This window comes from Panulirus ornatus, chromosome 13, assembly GCF_036320965.1.
Source record: "Panulirus ornatus isolate Po-2019 chromosome 13, ASM3632096v1, whole genome shotgun sequence".
NCBI classification, from domain to species: domain Eukaryota; kingdom Metazoa; phylum Arthropoda; class Malacostraca; order Decapoda; family Palinuridae; genus Panulirus; species Panulirus ornatus.
Window position 1 is genome coordinate 53,582,154 of NC_092236.1, and position 23,258 is coordinate 53,605,411.

General features: G+C 42.2%; 2 protein-coding genes across 2 annotated transcripts in view; one reads left to right on the forward strand and one right to left on the reverse strand.

Moving 5' to 3' along the window:
- Positions 1-23,258, reverse strand: part of LOC139752905 (uncharacterized) — a 67,021-nt gene that overhangs the window by 31,832 nt on the left and 11,931 nt on the right. The window lies entirely within an intron of this gene.
- Positions 6,314-23,258, forward strand: part of LOC139752906 (uncharacterized) — a 33,445-nt gene continuing 16,500 nt past the window's right edge. Inside the window, exons 1-8 of the mRNA XM_071668961.1 lie at positions 6,314-6,804; positions 12,889-13,026; positions 15,190-15,405; positions 16,144-16,266; positions 16,797-16,935; positions 18,858-18,972; positions 19,899-19,979; positions 20,448-20,593. Coding sequence (XP_071525062.1) covers positions 6,748-6,804; positions 12,889-13,026; positions 15,190-15,405; positions 16,144-16,266; positions 16,797-16,935; positions 18,858-18,972; positions 19,899-19,979; positions 20,448-20,593 — 1,015 coding nt within the window. The 5' untranslated portion in view covers positions 6,314-6,747. The remainder of the gene's footprint in view (positions 6,805-12,888; positions 13,027-15,189; positions 15,406-16,143; positions 16,267-16,796; positions 16,936-18,857; positions 18,973-19,898; positions 19,980-20,447; positions 20,594-23,258) is intronic.

A 23,258-nucleotide genomic window follows, 5' to 3' on the forward strand; every position in this document is an offset into this window, starting at 1 on the left:
AAGGCTCAGTCGTCTGTTACTGATGCTGCTCTTACCTAACACGGAAAAGGCGAGTAAGTAACAAAAGAAAAAAATATTATTATCATTATCATTATTATTATTATTATTATTATTATTATTATTATTATTATCATCATCATCATCAATAATACCATGCAATATAATTCTGTAAACCAAGACACTGTTACTCTACTATGTGTAACTTTCTTGGTAAATAAATTTAATTATTATTATTATTATCATTATTATTATTACTACTACTACTACTACTACTACTACTACTACTACTACTACTACTAACTACTGCTACTATTACCATGAAATATTAGAAATAGTAATTATTGTTATAATTTGCATCATTATTGTTATCATTATCGTATCACTTCAAGAATAAGGTGTTCTTTATTGTTCTACTGCCACTTAGATAACGGAAGATGGACACAAGAGAGAATTCCGTCCGACCAGCAGCTCCTTCTTGAAGTAGTTCCGGTCAGAGGGATGAACTCCTCCTCACAGGGTCTCTACGTAACGCGGGGCAGCAGCCAGGGCGAGTTCCAGGAAAGGAAGCGTATGACGCACGCAAGTCTTTTCCTTTATACTGTTCTGGGCAACGGTCTAACGTAGCCTTGATCCGTTCTGGCCGTAACTGGTGGTGGAACGCGACGAGTCGAGTGGAGGAACGAACAACGTAAATCATCACGTAGAACAGAACGAACAAGAACCATGAAGTTCTTCCTTTTAACGAAGCCTAATGGACGCGCTACTCAATGCATCCTAACCCCTTCAAGTGTCATACAGCCCGTAACTTGGCCTCCGTCTAACCCTTGGTAATGTCTTCTTCGTCCCTTACTGGGTGGCGATCCTCGACGCAGATCACAACTAAACTTTCCCAGCGTCTTTGCGTTTCACCCCACTCCCCTTGACTGGACCTGATTCCCAGTGAACCCCATTACTCATGTGCCCTTAACCCCATGAACGTGCCACACCCCTAATCGCCCTTGTCCGTTAGGGTATCCAGCCCCCATCACATCCGTTACTCCTTTACCTGCACCAAATCCAAGAAATTCTTAATATCGTTAATGTCTTAATGATATTTCAGCGTCGTAGGTCGAAAGTTGATGCTAATTTCTCGTCCAGATGCTTAGAACCCCCTGGTAGTGCTGGCGACCTGCAACTAACCCTGGGTCTTGGCAGTGCTGGTAAGACGCTCAACACCCTGGGTCTTGGTAGTACCGGTGGGACCTAAGTGGTACCCTGTGGCTATGGGCCTGGTGACCTTCTCTCCTGTGGTTCCTCTGTCATTATCCAGTCAGTGTACAACCCTCCCTCCGCGTGGTTCGTATATACATCAGTGTTGCATCACAATGGCCTTTTGTATCACTTTGCCCTTTTGCTCAATCGTACACACGGATTTGTATCGGGCGGCCCAGGGTTCTTTGTGAGGCTATCCACGTCAACATCACTGGCGCTATACTCTCGGAGGGGAAGATAACTGTGATAGAAAAGTTAGTTATATACGATTTAGACGAGTTGTTATACTGCCCGTCTATACCCGACTGTCATGTCAAAGCACCGTGATGGGTGGTGATACCAGGGTTTCCTTTGTGATTAGTGGCCTTACCATCCGCAGGAAATGGGTGGGGGGACAGTTCTGTGAATCCTTCGCGTCTCCTCTCGAGATGGTTAAGTAAGCAGGAGAGAGAGAGAGAGAGAGAGAGAGAGAGAGAGAGAGAGAGAGAGAGAGAGAGAGAGAGAGAGAGAGAGAACTATTATCACTGTTAGACCCCAGCGAACAACAGTACTCACCCTTAACACGTCGCATGTCACACCCTTTAATGCTCCTCCCTCCAGCCCCTTACCATGCACCAACCCTTAGTAGACCCCCTCCCTTTTACGACACGATGGCCTCCATCCCTGATGCGTCCACTCCATTCAGATGTCCCCTTTTCAATCCGGGTTTCGCCATGTAACGCATTCCTCCCATTATAAAGTGTCCCCCCTTTCTTTAAGGTATTCCACCCCTTTTAAGTACCCTGCATCCTTTAAGGTGTTCCACAATGCATGTAACACATCCCTTAATGCGAGCCATCCCTTAACCTCCCTCACTCTTCCTTGTCACATCAGCTGCAGGAATAACACACCCAGACTTTGGTGGGTTTTTTGGTGTGTGTGTGTGTGTGTGTGTGTGTGTGTGTGTGTGTGTGTGTGTGTGCTTTGTTGTCATGTTACTCGGGAACTCTGAGAAAACGGACAATTTGGAACCTTGGATATGACCGGAGGTTCTGAACCTGACTTGGAGGCCCAAGGGCATGACTGTGGGCCCCTGGACATGACTGTGGGCCCCTGGACATGACTGTGGGCCCCTGGGCATGACTGTGGGCCCCTGGGCATGACTTGGAGCCCCTGGGCATGACTGTGGGACCCTAAACATGACTGTGGACCCCTGGGCATGACTGTGGGCCCCTGGGCATGACTGTGGGACCATGAACATGACTGTGGGACCCTAAGCATGACTGTGGGGCCCTGAGCATGACTGTGGGACACTGGGCATGACTGTGGGACCCTGGGCATGACTGGGAGCTTGAAAATAACTGGAAGTCACGGCTAGTGCTAATGACATCTTGGGACATTTTGTGGGAGTTTCTACAAGCAACCCCGTGACTGAGCATGACTGGCATGAACGTACATGACTGATAGGAGGAAACATCCAGTTAAATACCAGCGGACGACAGTGACATTCGAACGACCTAAACGAGGAGAACTAGCTGTATCGGGGTCATCACTGTTCGGGGTCATGCAGGCTTGAGCGAGGATAAGCTCTCGAATCTTGTAAAGTCCTTCCCATAAATGTTTTATACACACGTTGAAGAAAGTCGTTGAAAAAAAAAAAGTCAATGATTTCTCCCTCTCGCTTCATATCTCAACGAGATGGAAACGTCACTCATAAACCCCTTACGAATCAACCTCACTTATTCAGTCGTAACGTCCTCACACACAAGTTTTCCTGCCCATGGCGTTTCGGGGAAGACAGCGGACGCGTTCTCTTCGGTGCTGAGAGCGACGCAAGCGCTGCCTAGCACGTATGACAGACCCTAATTCTCGCTACTCTATCTACATAAAAGCTTTGTAGATGCGTAATGAAGGGTGGCGGCTCCATGGCGGCCATCCTGTGGAGGAAGCGACAGGCAAGATGGCGTGGGTAGCCATGGTGGAAGGAGGAGGAGGAGGAGGGAGGTGGATCATCCTGGTGAAGGAAGACGATGCAGCAAAACGGAGCGGGAGGCTAACCTGTTGGCAGGGTGCCTCCGCAGCCCAAAGCAAGGAGAGATGCGATCAGAGACAACCATGACATCTTTCCTCTAACCCCTTGATACTCAGAGATACGTAGGTTTAAGAGGGCCAACAGTCATGGTGAACCTGGAGTGAGAGATGTCGAGTATTGTGAGTAGGTGAGGAAGATAGCAGTGAGTCTTGCGGCTCTGGTCATGTCTGTAGTACTGGCTCTCTACCCAGTGATGTGTTTTTACTGAAGATAGTTGTAAACTCAAGGTTGTCTCTTCTTCCTAACCACATATATATATATATATATATATATATATATATATATATATATATATATATATATATATATATATATATATATATATATATATATATATATATATATATATATATATCTTTACTCCCATGTATGTATGCATATACACCCTAGCCTGAGAGGCTACCCATAATATCGACCAGCCCCTAGTTAAGAATGAACACCTGGGTGGACTGTGGACCGGCTGTGTGTGTGTGTGTGTGTGTGTATGAGGCTTGCTAGATGAGTGCTTTTTGATGTCTTATCTACAATTCGTATCCTCTAAGCATAGGAATAGCTATGATACAGTATCACTGTTCTGCCAGAGGATGGGACAACACTACACAACTAGACCTTCTAGGCCCAATGGGCCCAGGGATCACGTCCTAGTACGTCACCCCATCACAAGTGTTTCACATTATTCACTGGCGCTGGTGACGTTTCCCAGAAAAAGCCCTCTGATGGTTATCAAGCCTGTGACACGTTATTCGGCATTATAGAACACTATAAACACCTATATCCAAGGCAAATAAATGCTGTTTGGGGAAATATACTTTCTTTTAATTTTCCACAGGGTACAATACCTTATGCATGAGAATTATTTGAGTGTGCAAATTCCCTCTAAACATATAGTATAACTAAGCAGTAATTCTTCAACAAGAAAATGGGAATAATTTCCTGTGGATCGACGTGTCGGTGGTGTGTGGACGCTGCCGCTACCCTGGCAACCACTTGTTTACAAATAACACAGTTCCGAGTGGTTCCTCGGTTGAGAGCATCAAGAGATAATCATGAAATAATGTAACTTTGTCATATAACTATGTGCTGTACGAGAACCAAATTCATTGTATCACTATACCTGAAACTGATACAAGTTATTTAGAGGATGAATTACATTTTTTTTTTTTTTTACGTCCTTCGAAGGTAAAGATTTGGTTACGAAAAGTAGTAAGAAAAATGTTTAAATGGTTATCAACTCAAACAGGTAATTTTCGTGGAAAGTACTTTGAAATACGTGTTGAATTAGTGAGTTCTTTAATCCCTACAGAAAGTGTATCACGTATACCATGGTTTACAGTACGATTGTGAGGTAAGCTACGTCGACGTGCATTTTCATTTCAGTCAACTTGCAGAGGAAATACTGCAACAAAAACCACTACGAATGTCCTTTGACAGTCAGCAAACACAGCTATAATCAAGTGCTTCGGAAAACTACTACGAGTGTCCTTTCACCGTCTGTAAGCACCGCTGTAATCAATATTAGACTGCCACATGAGGGGGGGAACTTCACCTCGATCAATGGTGGTAACTTATGTGTATGATGTAGTATCTTGAGGAATGGCTGCTTAGGGGCGCAGTGTTACAGGAATGAAACGTCTGTGATTTTAAATGATTGTTATCATCTGAACTCATAAAATTTGTGAAGATACTGGAAAGATAAAAAGAACATCCATGTCTAAAAATGAAATCCAAGGAATGACTTCGAATCCAACGATCTGTTTAGATACAAAGCTGACTTTTGCTTCCTTTTGCAATCACATCAAAATATTTCCCTTCTCTAATGCCCACCATCACCCCCGTATGACATGCATGACATAAATATAACACACATTTCATGAAATGTGGGAAATATGTTTTTCCTGTGATACACACACTATAGCGTGATGAAAAAAAAAAGGTTAAGGATATAGTTTAAAATTCTCTCTTCATCCTCATCCATCGCCCTCCAAGACCTGTTGTCTTTTGTTCAGAAATAATTTTTTTTTTTTTTTTTTTTTTTTTTTTTTATACTTTGTCGCTGTCTCCCGCGTTTGCGAGGTAGCGCAAGGAAACAGACGAAAGAAATGGCCCAACCCCCCCCCCCCCATACACATGTACATACACACGTCCAGACACGCAAATATACATACCTACACAGCTTTCCATGGTTTACCCCAGACGCTTCACATGCCTTGCTTCAATCCACTGACAGCACGTCAACCCCTGTATACCACATGACTCCAATTCACTCTATTTCTTGCCCTCCTTTCACCCTCCTGCATGTTCAGGCCCCGATCACACAAAATCTTTTTCACTCCATCTTTCCACCTCCAATTTGGTCTCCCTCTTCTCCTCGTTCCCTCCACCTCCGACACATATATCCTCTTGGTCAATCTCTCCTCACTCATTCTCTCCATGTGCCCAAACCATTTCAAAACACCCTCTTCTGCTCTCTCGACCACGCTCTTTTTATTTCCACACATCTCTCTTACCCTTACGTTACTTACTCGATCAAACCACCTCACACCACACATTGTCCTCAAACATCTCATTTCCAGCACATCCATCCTCCTGCGCACATCTCTATCCATAGCCCACGCCTCGCAACCATACAGCATTGTTATGAGTAACAAAAATAAGTTTTCATCGCCTTTTATCATTCCCTAAGACAAAACTAATTTCGGTCTTAACCGTAGCGTGTGGGTTTCACCATCAGACCAGCACGGTTATTTTGCCTTGTACACTAATCACTCGCATCCCAAGTATCATTTGCCATCTTTTTCACCTCTTGCACCTTTCTCTTGACCTCCTGCCTATTCTTTTATATATCTCCCAGTCACTTGCACTATTTCCCTGCAAAAATCGTCCAAATGCCTATTAATATAAGCTTTATTTTATTGTTGTTGAAGGTGAGAAACCCATTATTGAAAAGCCCATCTATTGAAAGTTATAATACATTTCTTTTACAGTTGAAATCTTTTTCCGCTAACATTTAGGGCAATATCGTGTGTCTGCATGGGTACTGTGGAAAATAATAGGAGAAAAGCGGCTCAGAATAAATACTGTCAATTGAAATACAACTCACTGTGAACTGCTTATGCTGAATACCGTACTAGGTTGCCGTATAGAAAGGCGTGACTACCCTGTCATATATTTTGTGGTAATAAACAGGTTTTACATCAATTTGAATTGATAATGTCTGGCTTAAGACTTGGAGGCATTATGTACATATCAGCGACCTTAGATAAACAGTGTGTGTGAGGGGAAAAAATATGCACAAGACCCTCTGAAAGTATGTGAAGTTCAGTGAACCAAAACATGTTCTTGTGTGGGAACTGACACGTCATGGTACGAGGAGAAGACCAACTTGCTTCCTGAGTGTCTGGAGCAGACCAGCAGGTGCCGCCGCCATGCCCCAGTCGGCCAAGAAAGCCCTCAAGGTGACAACAGAAATTGACATACATGCGGTGAGAGAGAGAGAGCATCATTTGTCTTGCCCTTTAGAAATTAAGTGTACATTAGGATGAACTTTTTATGTGGTTGAAATACCTTGCTTACTGTAGGGTGCTTACCTTTAGCGTGAATAGGTCTTCCATTACAGAACTAGGCTTCATACATGTTTATTATTATCAAATGATTTATTTGGTAAGAATGTTTAGCCAAATTACTAAATGGCTTATTTGGAAACAGTATTTTCTTAAATCTTATCTAGGAAATCCTGAAAGTGATTAGAACTGGTCATATAAAAGGGTTCTTGATTAGAATATGACATACTTAAGGGTTCTTGATTAGAATAGGACATATTTAAGGCTTCTTTTAGAAATGGCCATATTTAAGGTTTCTAATAGGATTTATTTAAGGTTTCTTGATTAGAAATGGACATATTTAAGGTTTCTAGAGTAGAATTGGATTTATTTAAGGCTTCTAGATAGAAATGGACATATGCAAAGCTTTTTAATAACTGAAAATCTTAAGGCTGCTTGATAACACACGGGCTTAGTAACTGTTTTCTCATTTAGGAATGAAAACTTGAGCTGAGAACTTTTTTTTTTTCTACTCTGCACTCTACTCTGTTCTTCAAAGTCGTTAGAGGTAATAAGCACAACTGGTCAGTTCTCTACAGCCTAGGCATAAGTCTGATCAAATCTGGTTTATTGGAGCTGTACACTTAACTACTAAAAGATACAAAAATATTGTACCGAATGGTGAAGTGCGACATCATACTCTCGCCAGTGAAAAATGGACACATCGATGACTTTTGGCTTAACTATATTATTTACCAGACCTTAATATTTTCCATAGACCAAACCCCGAGTAAAACCGGTTAGGTCAGGAAGGTGCCTGACTAGTATTTCAAGTCAAGTGAGGGGGTGTGAAAGTAGAGTCATTCTTACAAAATACTCTGGTGGTGATTGTGTACTCATATACCACATTTCCAGCGCATTTGAGCTACTTATAGCGAGCGGCAACATCCGAGTCAAATGCTTTCATCCTGCACTTGCAAACACGCGTCCTCCATACACCCCTGTAGTACAAGAACTGCTGCTCTGTTCTGTATTACGTTAACATAAAAAGATTACACAGTGGAAGTCAAGTACTATGTTCAAAGCCAGCTCGACTCGTTGCACGCAAGTCGATAAAGCAGACTTCCCTCAGTACTTTCACTGTAAAGGCTACAATTTAGAAATCGTAGTGAATTTTTTGTAGCTCATAATTCAGCCGATGCTTCACTTAGTCACGGACTAGATAATGTCCATACTTGCTGCAGTAGCCTTGGTGTTAAGTTTAGATTCCTCTCAATTTATGTAATTATTATCAACCATCATAAAAAAGAGTGGCTCCCGCTCTCACTCAACGCTTATATTGTTGTACATTTGGTTGGTTGGCTTCATATTTACATCTCCATCTTCATTATACATTTTACCGAACGTACTATGCTTGGCTGTAGATTTTTGAACACTGTCCGTTTCTGGGCTTGTGTGTGTGTGTGTGTGTGTGTGTGTGTGTGTGTGTGTGTGTGTGTGTGTTGTAAAAAAGATAGTGTGTATTTCAATGTATGGTCAGCATCATTCCACAATATTAATCAGAAAAAGAAAAAGAGCCATGACTCAGTTTGGTTTCAGAGTCTGAGAAATCATGTCACAAATGTTTTTATTTTTTTATGCCAGGGTGTCAGAGGTTTACCAGGAAAGGGAAGGATGGGTGGAATGCAAACATCTAAGATTTTATGAAAGCATTTGACCGTATACCTCTGCATGGACTGATATGGAAGCTAGAGCATAAGGGAGGCATTTAAGGGATCCTATTAAGCTGGATGAAAGATTTCTTGGGTCAAAGGAATATGAAAACAGTGATTAGTGGCAAGTCTTAAGGCTGGAGGGTTGTGACCAGTGGAGTAACTCAAGGATCAGTGGTGGCCTCTGTAATGTTCTTAGAATATGCAAATGATCCACATGACTGTGAGTCCAAGAAATTATTTGAATATGTTTGCAGATGAGGCATGAATTATTGAAAACATGGATGGATTATGGAATTTAATGCAGATCAATGCCATGTAATAAAAGTGGGAGAAATATAGGAAGTCAAGTTCTAAATAAAGAGGAGAGAAAGATCTGTGCATAATTATAAAGTCCAAGGTATTACTAGAAGACTATATCAATGAGAAATTAAAAGAAGAAATATGTACAGATTATTTGCCAATATCCTTACCTTAACCTCCTAACCCATGAACCTCAAAGGGATTGGCCAATATGACGGTACTATTTATATACACGAATGAAGAAATGCTAGGAAAAAAAAAATACCATTCATACGTTGCAGTCTTTTGGAACCCATACTTGATGAAACTTTAAAACAAGACACAAAACTACAGAGAACTGCCACACGGTGGCGCCTACTATAAAAAGATTTAAATTTACAAGGAAAGACTTTAAAAACTGAACCTTCTAGCCAAAAAGAACGAACATTAATAGGTGTTATGAATATGCTGTTTAAATGTATGAAAGATGAAAGGACTGGAAGCTATCTATATAGGTACAGAGCAGTATGTAACACCTGTAAAAGGAGGGAAAGAGCTCACAGTTGTAGGTTATATAAAGTGTGAGGAAGAAAGGATGTAGGGAAACTTAGTTTCCAAGTTAGAGTAATTGGCTGAATTCATTACTACAAGATGTTATGTGTGCTGAAAGTATTGTTTCAAAGTGTTATAATGTAACATGACGGGACAACGAGCGTTGCTCAGTCCTGATGATATATAAGAACACCTTAGTCCTTTGGTGAACTCACGAGTATGTTGGTAGCTCCCGTATGTCAATATACTTGATGATGACAGTAGCCGAATAACGTTGTCCCTGTCATATCAAAGCTCTTTGATCATATAACTATTCTCTGTCGGTAAGAGCGGCCTCCTACTACACGGATCATTTCCACGCCTTGTGGTCGATGCACACGCTGACATTCAGCCATGAAAAGCATTTTCCTTGAAGCAAACACGAAGCGCACGGTGAACCACAATTATCGTTATGGGCGCCCAACCTCGGAGAGGTAGAAGTCCTTGGCCGCTGGTTTCAGTGAGCCGTTATAGGCTACAAGGTCAATTGTGGGTTTTGGTTCATGAACCAGATGCAATCATATATTTTAATCTGAGGACATTTTACGTTTGCTCTTGAGGATATGTGCCAGCAAAGGCATGCTACTCTTAAGCTTATACAAAGCAAAACTGGTTCTCTAAATGCAAAAGTAGAGGAATTAGTCTAAAAATCAATGTTAGAAGCGGATGAGTTCTGTTTGTTAGCTCATATTTCGTACATGCCATACGTATGAGGAAGGTAGAAATAATATTCGTGACATTTTGGAAAAAAAAAATTAGGGTACTAATTCTTATGTAAAAAAAAAATCTACCAAAATTCGTCGACTGAAGTAGAGAGCAATAAACAAATGTCTTACAGAAAATTACCAAAATTCTTTGATCAGAATTAACAGCCATAACAATTGTTATATATCAAAAGAAAAATTACTAAATTTCGTTGATCGAAGCAGATAGCATGTACGATGAACGGATATGAATTCCATCCCAGCGCTGATGGAAGAAATTCCGGCACGATCGTAACATTAGAACCACCCATGGTCTGGGGCAGGTACATCAGCGTGAGACCAGCACACCTCGGCTACAAGGGAGACGGTGGCCAGGTGTGAGTGAGCCGAGAGGTGACGACTGCTCCAACGTCCTACTAAGGTGACGTGAGAGTCAGGGCTGGGAGGACGGTGAGGAAAAGTGTATATATATATATATATATATATATATATATATATATATATATATATATATATATATATATATATATGAGTAGTATTTTAAATAAGTCTTGAAGTTATGGAAATACTCTACACTTCGAGTGTCAACTCATCGTCAAAGTAAAATAGCTGTTTTATAAATTACGTGGAAGACAGCGAAAGAAGAATGTAAAAAAAAAAAAAAAAAGAAAAACGTACATGCATGAGAAACTTCAGAGTGAAAAGGAAAGAAATTCAATTTCAGTTTCATCTTGGAGAAAGTTTGGTATAAAACAGAGGAATGTGGGATGTGTGCGATCCTGTCTCATGGTGAAACGCTGTAGTTTATTTATTTGTACGGAAAAGGAGTCTTACACTCCTGGGGCCCCATCTCTTGAACATTCTGTACTATCATACATCTTCAATTCATGTATGCTGTTTGCATTAACCATGTCCTCAGTCAATCTGTTCCATTCATCCACTACTTATTCTATAAAAGTACTTAATCTCACGTTATATCCTCTGGTTCCTCATCGTTATATCTCCCCAAGAACTGTCCGCTGACCACTTCATCAGTTTTAAATAAATACTGTGATCAAACCACCCTTAAGTCTTCTCTCTTCCAAGTATGGTAAATACAAAGACTCCAGCCTTTCCTTGTAGTTTAGCCCTATTCATTCTGGTATCATCCTTGTTGTTATAAAGAAGTGGAACATATACCGTTTGTCCATAGTTGTTCTACTGCGCACGATGAAGAAGTCGAAGGTTAAAGCAAACGAGGTCAAACCAGGGGTTCAACAAGTGTAGACCTTGAAATCGAAGACAACTTAGTGGGGAAGAGCAAGGGTGTAACGACACGCACTAATCGCAGCCTTCCGCCTCACCGTTACGCACGAAGAAAGCGGGAGACAATATCTGAGAACGGTTATAGAATTATCTAAAATACGTACGACGCTGTTGCCGCAGAGGTAGAAATACGAGGTTTTGCCGCAGAAGGAAATACGAGGCTGTTGCCGCAGAAGAGGAAATACGAGGCTGTTGCCGCAGAAGTGGAAATGCGAGGCTGTTGCCGCAGAAGTGGAAATACGAGGCTGTTGCCGCAAAGGAAGAAAGCGGGAGATGGTATCGCTGGATATTAACAGAATTATCTTTAAATAGACATATTCTCAGCCTTGTCGGTCTGAGAAGTGGCCAATGAAACTCGACGTAGACAGGAGTGAAACAATGCATTTTGGTAATGAATGTAAGTTGTTTGGAGTAGAGCTTTCAAACGATCAAGAAGAGTAGGATTTTCGTGCTAGCAACTTTCTGAGAGCAATGTGCCGGCTGCATATCAGTTATTGCTGAGCTTGTCACATGCTATTATTGTCTTCAATACGTAGTGTTTTTGTGATCGTGAAAAAAAAAAATGTCAACACCTTGGACTAACTTCCCACATCACCTCATATACAAGGCATATATTATCATAGATTACTAAACAGAAAAACTCGGTTCCTCTAAAAGGTAACTACTTTACAAAACAGTATAGTCTTTGCGGGGCTCCATGATTGATTGTCTAAAACTCTCTCAGTTACTCTCACACTTCAGGTACCATTTATCCTGCAATGGGAACAATAAATCCATTTTCATATTTGTTCGACATAATTCATACGGATACTTTGAACAATATCATTTATTGGTGAAACTGGATGATTATCTTAGCCTACAGAACCTTAAATGAATTACTGGTTATGTGGGCATTTAAGTCAAATACTGATTCGATGATGTTTCCATATTTCGTGCACTTCAAGCGAGAGAGCTGAACCCATCCAAGCAGTCAGCCAGACAGAACTGAGAGTCATTGAGGGCAATGTCCCCAACTCGTGAGGGTTGCTTATGGTTGGGGTGATATTTTGGGGTGAGTGGTTGAAACACTGCTTGTCCCACGGGCTTTACATATTTATGAATGTTTTCCGTAGTGAGCAGTGTGTGTTTAGTGTACTTGTTATTCTTATTTTACTATCCTCTGACATGCAGTGCCTCTACTTGGACTTTGCATATCCCTTGATAACGTGAATACATGTCGTAATCCATCATGTAAATTAGCAAGAAGAGTACAAGATGCAGAGAATATATAATACAAGTGACGTGGCTTATTCCCCACACTTCTACATTTATTTATGGTGACAAGCAACCTCAGTTATTACTGCAAGTTCTTACTTCCATGAACTTTCAGTCTACCTTTTAATAAAGTCAGACTTTCACAAGGGTAGTCTGTGATTTAATATATGTGTACTTAGGTGTCGTGCCCAGGGGTGTGGCTGCCGGGACGAGGCCGCTGCTCGCTCTCCCTGTGCATGTTAGGCTTCCACACCCGTACCAACAAGCTGCCTCCGGTCTTCCCACTCCTCTTCCACGAGAAATTTAAGTTCGAGAGGGTAAGTAAATGTGAGACTGTGATCTGATTATAGTAAACGTGAAGAATTAGGAATCTTGCTGTAACATAACGTGCTTACGTGCTCGTCCTTATTACCATAAATGAATTCCAATATATATATATATATATATATATATATATATATATATATATATATATATATATATATATATAATATATATATATATATATATATATATTTTTTTTTTTTTTTTTTTTTTTTTTTATACTTTGTCGCTGTCTCCCGCGTTTGCGAGGTAGCGCAAGGAAACAGACGAAAGAAATGGCCCAACCCTCCCCATACACATGTACATACACACGTCCACACACGCAAAATATACATACCTACACAGCTTTCCATGGTTTACCCCGGACGCTTCACATGCCTTGATTCAATCCACTGACAGCACGTCAACCCCTGTATACCACATCGCTCCAACTCACTCTATTCCTTGCCCTCCTTTCACCCTCCTGCATGTTCAGGCCCCGATCACACAAAATCCTTTTCACTCCATCTTTCCACCTCCAATTTGGTCTCCCTCTTCTCCTCGTTCCCTCCACCTCCGACACATATATCCTCTTGGTCAATCTTTCCTCACTCATTCTCTCCATGTGCCCAAACCATTTCAAAACACCCTCTTCTGCTCTCTCAACCACGCTCTTTTTATTTCCACACATCTCTCTTACCCTTACGTTACTTACTCGATCAAACCACCTCACACCACACGTCCTCAAACATCTCATTTCCAGCACATCCATCCTCCTGCGCACAACTCTATCCATAGCCCACGCCTCGCAACCATACAACATTGTTGGAACTACTATTCCTTCAAACATCCATTTTTGCTTTCCGGGATAATGTTCTCGACTTCCACACATTTTTCAAGGCTCCCAAAATTTTCGCCCCCTCCCCCACCCTATGATCCACTTCCGCTTCCATGGTTCCATCCGCTGACAGATCCACTCCCAGATATCTAAAACACTTCACTTCCTCCAGTTTTTCTCCATTCAAACTCACCTCCCAATTGACTTGACCCTCAACCCTACTGTACCTAATAACCTTGCTCTTATTCACATTTACTCTTAACTTTCTTCTTCCACACACTTTACCAAACTCCGTCACCAGCTTCTGCAGTTTCTCACATGAATCCGCCACCAGCGCTGTATCATCAGCGAACAACAACTGACTCACTTCCCAAGCTCTCTCATCCCCAACAGACCTCATACTTGCCCCTCTTTCCAAGACTCTTGCATTTACCTCCCTAACAACCCCATCCATAAACAAATTAAACAACCATGGAGACATCACACACCCCTGCCGCAAACCTACATTCACTGAGAACCAATCACTTTCCTCTCTTCCTACACGTACACATGCCTTACATCCTCGATAAAAACTTTTCACTGCTTCTAACAACTTGCCTCCCACACCATATATTCTTAATACCTATATATATACCTATATATATATATATATATTTCTCTCTCTTTTCCCTCATACTATTCGCCATTTCCCGTTTTAGCGAGGTAGCGTTAAGAACAGAGGACTAAGCCTTTGAGGGAATATCCTCACTAGGCACCCTCCTCTGTTCCTTTTGGAAAATTATCAGTCATAACGATGAGGTTGAGGCACACGAGAGTTGTAAAAATTCGAAGATAATTTGGCAGCGGACATAACCAGAGTGATTTATTTTACGACAGCCTGTGTGCAGTCTCCATTAACATTCATGATCTCTCAGGGTTAGGCACTTTTACGGCTGAACTTCAAGATTTTTTTTTATATCAGTCTAGTGGATTCCCTACATTTAGCTAAAGCTATAATTGTTTGAATAGAATATACTTGTGCACATGGGGGTTATGCCTCCAATGGCTCACGACCACGAAACAAGAATTATTTTAAAACTGAGGTTCACACGTTTCATAGCCTTTGCTTGTCAATTTTTTTTTCTTGTATGCAGGGTTAGCATTTCCTTCCTTAATGTGCTCTTGTTTCCAAAGGTTACGTTCCAATGAATGTCCACGTCTTACATTTTCAATGTTGCACCTCTGAGTGGATTATTTAGTGCTAGTGTTTGCCACCACTTTCCGCTGAGGCAACAGGCTAATACTAACCCGTCGTCAACTAAACTTTACTGTCCACGTCTGTCCCTTCGCCCGCCCTTAGACCTTCGTGGGCGTGCGAAACCTGAGCGTGTTGGAGCGGGTGTTGCAGGCGGAGACGGTGTACTTGGAGTTGGTGCAGGAGGAGACATCCGGGGAGACGGTGCTGGCTGTGTTTGAGTCCTCCGTGAGAGACCTGCTCTTCCCCCGGCCTGCCGAGCGGCTCTCTTACTCCGGCGTCGACCTCGACCTTCTCATGGAACCCACCAGGGACTTCCCGGTAAGTTAATGATATGCACGTATGAGAAGAAATTCCCTACACAGTTGAAGGACTTCCAACGATAGCTTGCGAGACTTTTCCTACGTTGGGAGACTTCACGCAGTTGATGAACTTATAGATTAAGTTATCAAAGTTTCGAAAATACTGGAGGATTTCCCGGTAAGTTAGCGAACTTTCCAGTGTTATGAAGTTTATTATCATACTGTAAGACTATCAAGTAAAATGGCTAACCCGTCGGGTATTTTAGGGGCTCCCGAGCAAAACAGAGATTCCCAGAAAGAAGGAACTTTCTTGATGAACTGGGAGTTTTGTAAGGTTATAGAGGCTTCCTTGTATGAGGTTAGCTGAAGAGATTCAAGGCAAAGCCACTTACTTCCCATCACGTTGGTGATAAGACTTGTAGTATAACTTAGGGACATTACGATAAACTGGGATACTTGAAGGAATACTAAAACTTGTACGAATAAGCTGGGGGAATGACATTGAGTGGCAAGTTTCAGATTACTTCTGAACAACCCTCTGGGTTCGTGTCATTCTTTAAAGTCAGAAGATGAGATCCGAACAGGGTTCTTTGGCGTAAGTTTTAGTGTTGCAGCTACATTACCAGGATTTCAAATTGTGTTACTACTCAGTTGACATTATGCAGTAAACGCTAGAAAATGTTGTACATGATACAGACAGACGACAACAGATTCCTGTATAGGTAACAACATGGTTGACAACACTGTGTACTTCCAGGGCATCATCTCGCCCAAGATCGAGGTCTCGACCAGGACGAGTGTGAGCGAGACAAGGACTCCCCTCCACCAGTGTAGCCAGGACAACGTCAGCTTCGGCCACGCCCACAACAAGGGCACTAAGGCGAGTGCCAAGGGTCTGGCAGTCTGGCCTGCCTTCGATCTGGGAAAGTATAACGGAGAGGGATTCGCTGGCACCCAGACAGACATGTGGGGGTAGGATTGTGTTTCCTCTCAAACAGAGGAACTAGGGGGAGTAGGATTGAGTTTACTCTCCACCAGAGGAACTAGGGGAGTAGGATTGTGATCCCTCTCAACCAGAGGAACTAATGGAGAAGGAGGGTGTTCCTTCTTAACTAAAGAATCCAATGGAACAAGATGGTGCTCCCTCTCTCTGCTCCAGACTAACATAGCGGGGAAGAATTCGTTCTCAACCAAACGTACGCGGGCAAATCGGAAGGTATTTCCCTCGTGCCCAGACGAGTTATGGAAGCAGGAAAGGAATCACTCAGCTGGACGTAGATAAACTGGGTGTGGTTACCTCTTAGACGCAGTGAGTGGCGGGGAAAGTGGGGGGAGTCGGGAGGAATCTCTTTTTATTTTCAGGAACCTAATAGAGGAAGGAAAGACTCACTGCCAACCATCTCACCTCAGGCTGTGTTTCGCACTGGGTCTCCCGACGAGGGGAAGAAGACAGACGGGGGAGCGTCCAGCGAAGGAGTAACGGGGGCCTTAGAGGCACCCAGCCCGGAGGAGGAACCGCCCCTCCCTGCTCAGCTCAGTCCCAGACGAGGTAAGTCCTCCCTCAAGTCACAATACCTGAATCTCACCATCAGAATGTAATGTCCCGCGAGAACTTGACATAGACATAACTCGATCGTAACACAAGATTGGAGTTATCATTCTCCACTATCCGATTCCTTCTGTACATATTAAGCAGTGATGGCATTTTGAATCTGAGAGAATCTGAGACCCGATTACCGTATACCAGGTACTGATATGTTTAGCATCTGCTGTGCCGAGACGAACTTTCCATATGGGAAGATAGCTGCCTCTTGTGTGGTGATGCTTCTGTCTCTCTGCCTAACGTATAGCAGAGGTTATTGTTGTGGTTAAGAATGCAGATATTCCTTCTTCCTCAAAGACTATCTTCTTCCAATGCATGATACAAACATTCCTGTTCTGAGGTCATTTTGGCAAAATTTCCTTCCTTCCCCGTAACATTGTCTTGATTTCCACCTAACATATTGCATTAAATAGTCAGGTAAAGCATTCTTTTTTTCAATCCATGGGAACTGACAACCTCTCATCCTCATACACTGATAGGCCTTTCTGGTCTTCAGCCAAACGTATCTCTAGCTACTTTTCTCGTCCTACCTCTCCTTCACTTTTCCGTTCCGACTATACAAACATTTCTCCTTATGATTAAACAATTCTTTTTGGTTCTTTTTTTACTCTGTCATCATCCCGGATAATTCTAACATTCCCCCACCCCATGAGAGACTTAGTAATCTTTCGCACCACGTTACAATTTCTTATCTACCGTTCGGAAAACACATCTTTCTCTAGACACAAGTAACGAATCTAAAGTATCATATGCCATCTCTTCTCCTGCTTTGAAGACATGTGCCATTGAATTGGCCCCTGTGCTTGCTCGTCTCTCCTGCTTCTGCTTGAAAAGAATATGACTTTTCCTTTTTGGACGAACGCATTGTTTACTGCCTCCGTTTCATAGAGTGGCGATCGTTCTAATCTTCCCATTTCTTGCGGTGACTTGTACGATTTCCAGTGGTTTTGAATTTCCTTTGAAAATTCATTTCGGTAACCATCTTTAGAGAATCCTAAGTTGTAGACATGAATAAACCGAAAGTGTTTTTACATGATGTGGCTTGGGGACTGATCTGCCTTGTGGCTTCATCTCTGGCCAAGCCTCTCTCGGTAACTGTGCATGGGTTAACTTCCCCCTCTCTTATCCTATCAACAGCGGTGTTCCCCAGGGGTATCTTCTGTCTCCTAGGACCTTCCTCCTTCTTTTATCGACGATTTCTTGTATTCGACACCTAACCAAATGTACTCCTATGCTGATGACGTAGCACTGCATTCCTCCACTTCTTTTATATCCAGTCTATCGTCTTTTGCTCGATCTGCATCTTGCGTCTCGTCTCGCCTCGTCACAACTGCTTCTTTGAATTCATATCTGGACGGGATTTGGAAGATATAGTTTAGTTGACTTCAATGTCTCTGTAACCCGTTTTCTTCTTGAGACTATATAAAAACCCTCCTCACAGTTTTCGCATCCACTTTGATGGTTCTGTAATTCCACCAGTCAGCGAAACATACATACCTGGTATCACCATTATATCAAAATGATCTTGAAAAATAATATTATAGTCATCTAAGTTTGCTTCTAAGAAACTTGGAGCCCTGTTCATATGTCGAAAATTCTTCTCTCTTATCAGTTCCTCCGATTATGCAGTGGGTTGATTCGTCTATCTACGAAACACTGCCATCAAATCTGGGGAGGTTTTAGCTCTGTATACTTGGCACAGTCGAGTCCAGAGCATTTCGACCGTAGAACTTATCCCCCCCCCCCCTTGACATTAAGAAAATCAGTGGCATGTCATGGCAGATGAAAAAGCTTCAGGGTAATTATTTTACACATAACGTATGCATCATCGGCAGGTGATAACATTAAAGTGATGATGTAATGTGCAGGTGAGAGCAGCCGAGGTGGGGCCAGGGAGGACGGTCACAAGCCTCGATTCGCTTACCGTCGGCCAGACGACGATCTCCTCTCCCGCGTCCCTTCCTCTCCTGCACGCAACACCAGGTAATGTTATATATATATATATATATATATATATATATATATATATATATATATATATATATATATATATATATATGTGTGTGTGTGTGTGTGTGTGTGTGTGTGTGTGATAATGTATTACAGGTATTAATTCTAAATAAAAGTATACTGCTACTATTTTTTTGGAATGCCTTCTTCACGTATAATACAGATTCTAACTGAAGGACTTTTTGCTTTGGGCATAACTAATGCCCTCACGTCTTTTCCTGGAGAACGTCAAATATGTGTGCATGTGAAGCGCAGCATCCCACGTACACTTTTGCTTCGATTTAAAAATTTGAAATGATTAGATGGCGGACTTTCAGAGGAGATAATGGAGTACGCTAGTGTCAGAAATAAAGATATATGATGGCTACGACGTCACTGAACTAGATGGATGTTTATCATTTAATAAATTCTTTCCTTTACTGTTTTTACTTATAAAGTGTTCGTTATTTACTCTCACATATGAAAGGATAACTTATACATTCGACTTTACAGTACGTAATTCATTGCTCTGACTTTAACTGTAAAGTTGGTTATTCGTAATTCAAGTATACCTATAGCCTATTAGAGTATTCGGACCGTATTGTGAACGTGTTGCAGCGATGAAGAACAGAAAAGATCAGTAATTTTTAACGTAGCTGATGTATTGTGTACGAACGTCACCCCCAACCGGCAGTCGACATTAATATACTTATCATTAAGAACAACGAATTAATTCTAATATCTTGTGACGACTTTTTATTACCCGTTTTTATAACTTTTATCTTTTATAGATTTCCACTGATGAAATTATACCTCCCGTTTCCGGTTGTTCCAGATATTCATACCCTTCCCACAAACATACACACCATAAAAAAAAAATTCCCTGTACCAGGATGTGACGAGTCCCACTCCCTCCTCAGGTACCTTGGCATCCCAAGCAGGTACCTGTCCCGCAGCGCCGGTAACTTGGCTGACCTTCCCCGCACCGCCCTTTCCAGCAGGTAGGCTCAATGCTTCTCGTCTTCTGATTTGGTCTCACGGGTAGAGAGTCTTCCCAAGGGGAATTGAACATTTCTACTCTTTATCGGCTTGTAGAATTAGGTTTTGCAAAGACTGCAAAAGTAAAACTCCCACAGAGGGCTAGTGAGCACTTAAATCCATCCTATGGAAGTGGGAACGTAATATATCAGAACATTACAGCAATACTGTATTGTCCATACTGTCCATAGGTAAGGATACAGGGACTTCCCTCCTTGAGGGAGATAAATATTAGGTAAAGAGCTCCCTGAACCATATTTAGTCAAGTGGTGAACGTCGGTGGCAATCACTGACTGTCAAATGTGTTTCTTGACAGCTACTGTGACACAGTTAATGTCCATGCTGAACCACTTGCGAAGGAAGAATAAAGGTTAAACGCTAAGAGGAAAAATCCTCTCATTCTCCGTAAATATTCCTGCCTCCATTTATAGGTACGGGAGCCGGAGCGGGCCGGGTGCTTCAAGAGGAGCGGGCAGGACCTCGAGTGAGACGGAAGGCGGTGGCCGATACTCCCATCCCAGGAGGCGGTACAAGGATGATCTTGCCCACCGCGCCCACGTCACGTTACTCGACCCTGGTGAGTACACCATGACTGACTGATGCTTTTTGAGTGCATGGCGCCCGCTGAGTAGAGTGGTGAGGGCATGGTGCTTGTCGAGTGGCTGCTGAGTGGGGTACGTGAGTGGTGAGTGCCTGGTGTATAATGAGTAATGACTGGTTAACAACAGAAGTAACCCTAGTGAGGCCAGTTTGTGGCAGCTGTAAACTCCGGTAAGTTCCTAAAGGACGGAACATGTTCTTGAGTGTTGGCCTGTCTGACTGCCAGGGGCGCCGCCGCCGCGCGCTCGCACACACACACACACACACACACACACACACACACACATTCACAACACGAATACAATCAATGAAAATGTTAATAACCACAGGACACAAAGTTATAAAAAAATGGATGTCAAAATCAAGTTCAAGTGCTGGATCCTTACAATAATAAATCTTTCTTCTTGGACTGTACAATAGTCAAAATAAACGAAATCAAACCCAGTTTTAAAGTCAGCTTTACTAATTTAGTCCCTCACTTGAAGGAGACAGATTTTTCTGATAACTGAACACTAAGGTCACTAGCAAGGCTTGTTATTCACGTACAGTAATATTAATGTATCTTATCCTAGCAAGGCTCGTTCTTCACGTACGGTGACCCTAATGTATTTCAACCTAGCATAACATGAGAAGTGAAGGCGAAGATGATGCAGCCTAGAAACAGATTAGCTCTACATTCTGTGTACCTCGCTAACTGCCTCTCAGTATGTCCTCGCATCTATGTTCCAGCGTGGCCCTTAGCTGCGTAAAATGTCTTTTTTTTTTCTGAAGGAAAAGAGTGAGAGAGCATATCAAGGTGTGTGTTCGCCTGGCGTGCGCGGAGAAGCAGCTAAAGTAGCCTGCGGTAACCCCGCCTCCCGGACACTCCAACCGCCACTTGTCTGACCCACTCCACGCCCCAGGTATTATCGTTTTTGTCTTTCTTTCCGCACCCCAGGATCATCTCCATCGTGGGTTCTCCATCAATCACCACGACGCAATATTCGCCAGTGAGCAGCTCGATCTGCGGGGGCTTCCTAAAATAACTTGTCCAAACCAAACCTGTCCCTAACCAAGGGTAGCCTAGCCACTATATGTGGTAATTGCATCAAGTACCTAAAAGTGGAAGGATACACAAAACAGTTTGTTTATTGGTAAATCATGAAATAAATAAAATGCACTTCATCTCTCTACTACAGCGATGCCCCTAACACTATAGTCAGCTTCCAGTACGATCATTTATTGAAGGGGTGTTGTACACTGTGGAACGGGCGATAATCCTTTCATCCACTTGACCTTCGCTTGTCAGGTGGTAAAAAATATATGGCTGGCTAGACAGTGAGTTGGTTGATGTTTTCAGTCGTGTTTTGCTTACTATTTGACAGAACACGATTATGTTACACTTTTGAGTGCCTTTACTTGTCTTTTGAGTGTCTGCTTCTTTCTTGTATGTAATATGTTCATGTCTTTGTGTTGTCTGTTGTATGTCTTGCATTTTTTTTTTCAGTGGTATGTTTGCGGAATGTCTGCGTTAACAATTTGTAACTGGATATCACTAGGTTTGCCTTATGTTTCACCCAACATGTGTGTGATGTTTTGTGGGATGTATGCACTTGTGTGTGTGATCACACCTGTTTGTACCGTACGGGGAGGGAGTGACGTACTCGTAGGGGACCCTGCCCTTAAACTTTTTTTTTTTTTTCCTTCTACTTGAATTTTTCTGTAGCCAAAACTTAATACTCAATTGATTCCATTTATACATCACTAGATAAAGTACTCTTTACGTCTGTTGTAACAAGTTTCTTGTTTAATTTCTTGCTATGGCCTCTGGTTCGTCTACCTTATCGTCTTTTGAAGAAATGGTCGCTGTCGATGTCATCACACTGGTTTAAAAACTTAACAGTTATTTACCAGGTCACCTTTTACTCTTCATTCTTCAATGGTGGACAAGGTTAAAGCTGCTAATCTTCCTCTGTAACTTTGCACTCTTAATTCTGTGCATATTCTAGTTTTGGCCTTATGTTGGATAGCTTTGAATACCTTGTTAAATATTTCCTTATAAACCTGAATGCAATTATAATATTTGCCGGTAGAAAGTGCTTCTCTAGTATTCTCCTTAGGTGGGACTCTGGCGACAAAAGGACGATGTCGACTGCCAAGCCCCTCTCACTTACTGATTAATGCATCTTTTTTTGTGCTAAATGATATTCATATTAAGGCCTTCTTTCACAGTGCCCCATCCCCTTTTCATTTGCAGTAGCAGAATTTTATCAGTGTTGTATCAGACCAAGTCTGGGATTTGTCTAGGTCCCATTGTAAGTTAATGCAATCCTCCACGTTTTAAACTTCTCTTGTGACCTTGATGCCTCCGGAAACATCTTTATGTAGGAAGCTAGTCCTTCTGGCAAGTCATTCAATAAATCAGAAAGACCAATGGTCGTAGAACAGATCCCGTGGCATTTCACAAGTAACATTTACCCATACTGAAAAGGCGCTTTACATTCGTCCCGTGCTCCCTTCCACTACGATTCTGTCCACTGAGAGTCTCTTCCTTATTCCTGCCCGAAAATTAAACATACCTACCTCCTATACTGAGTAGTGTCAAATGCTTTCTGGCAGTCCAAATACAAACAATCCATTCAGCCTTCTCTCTTTTGTGTGTG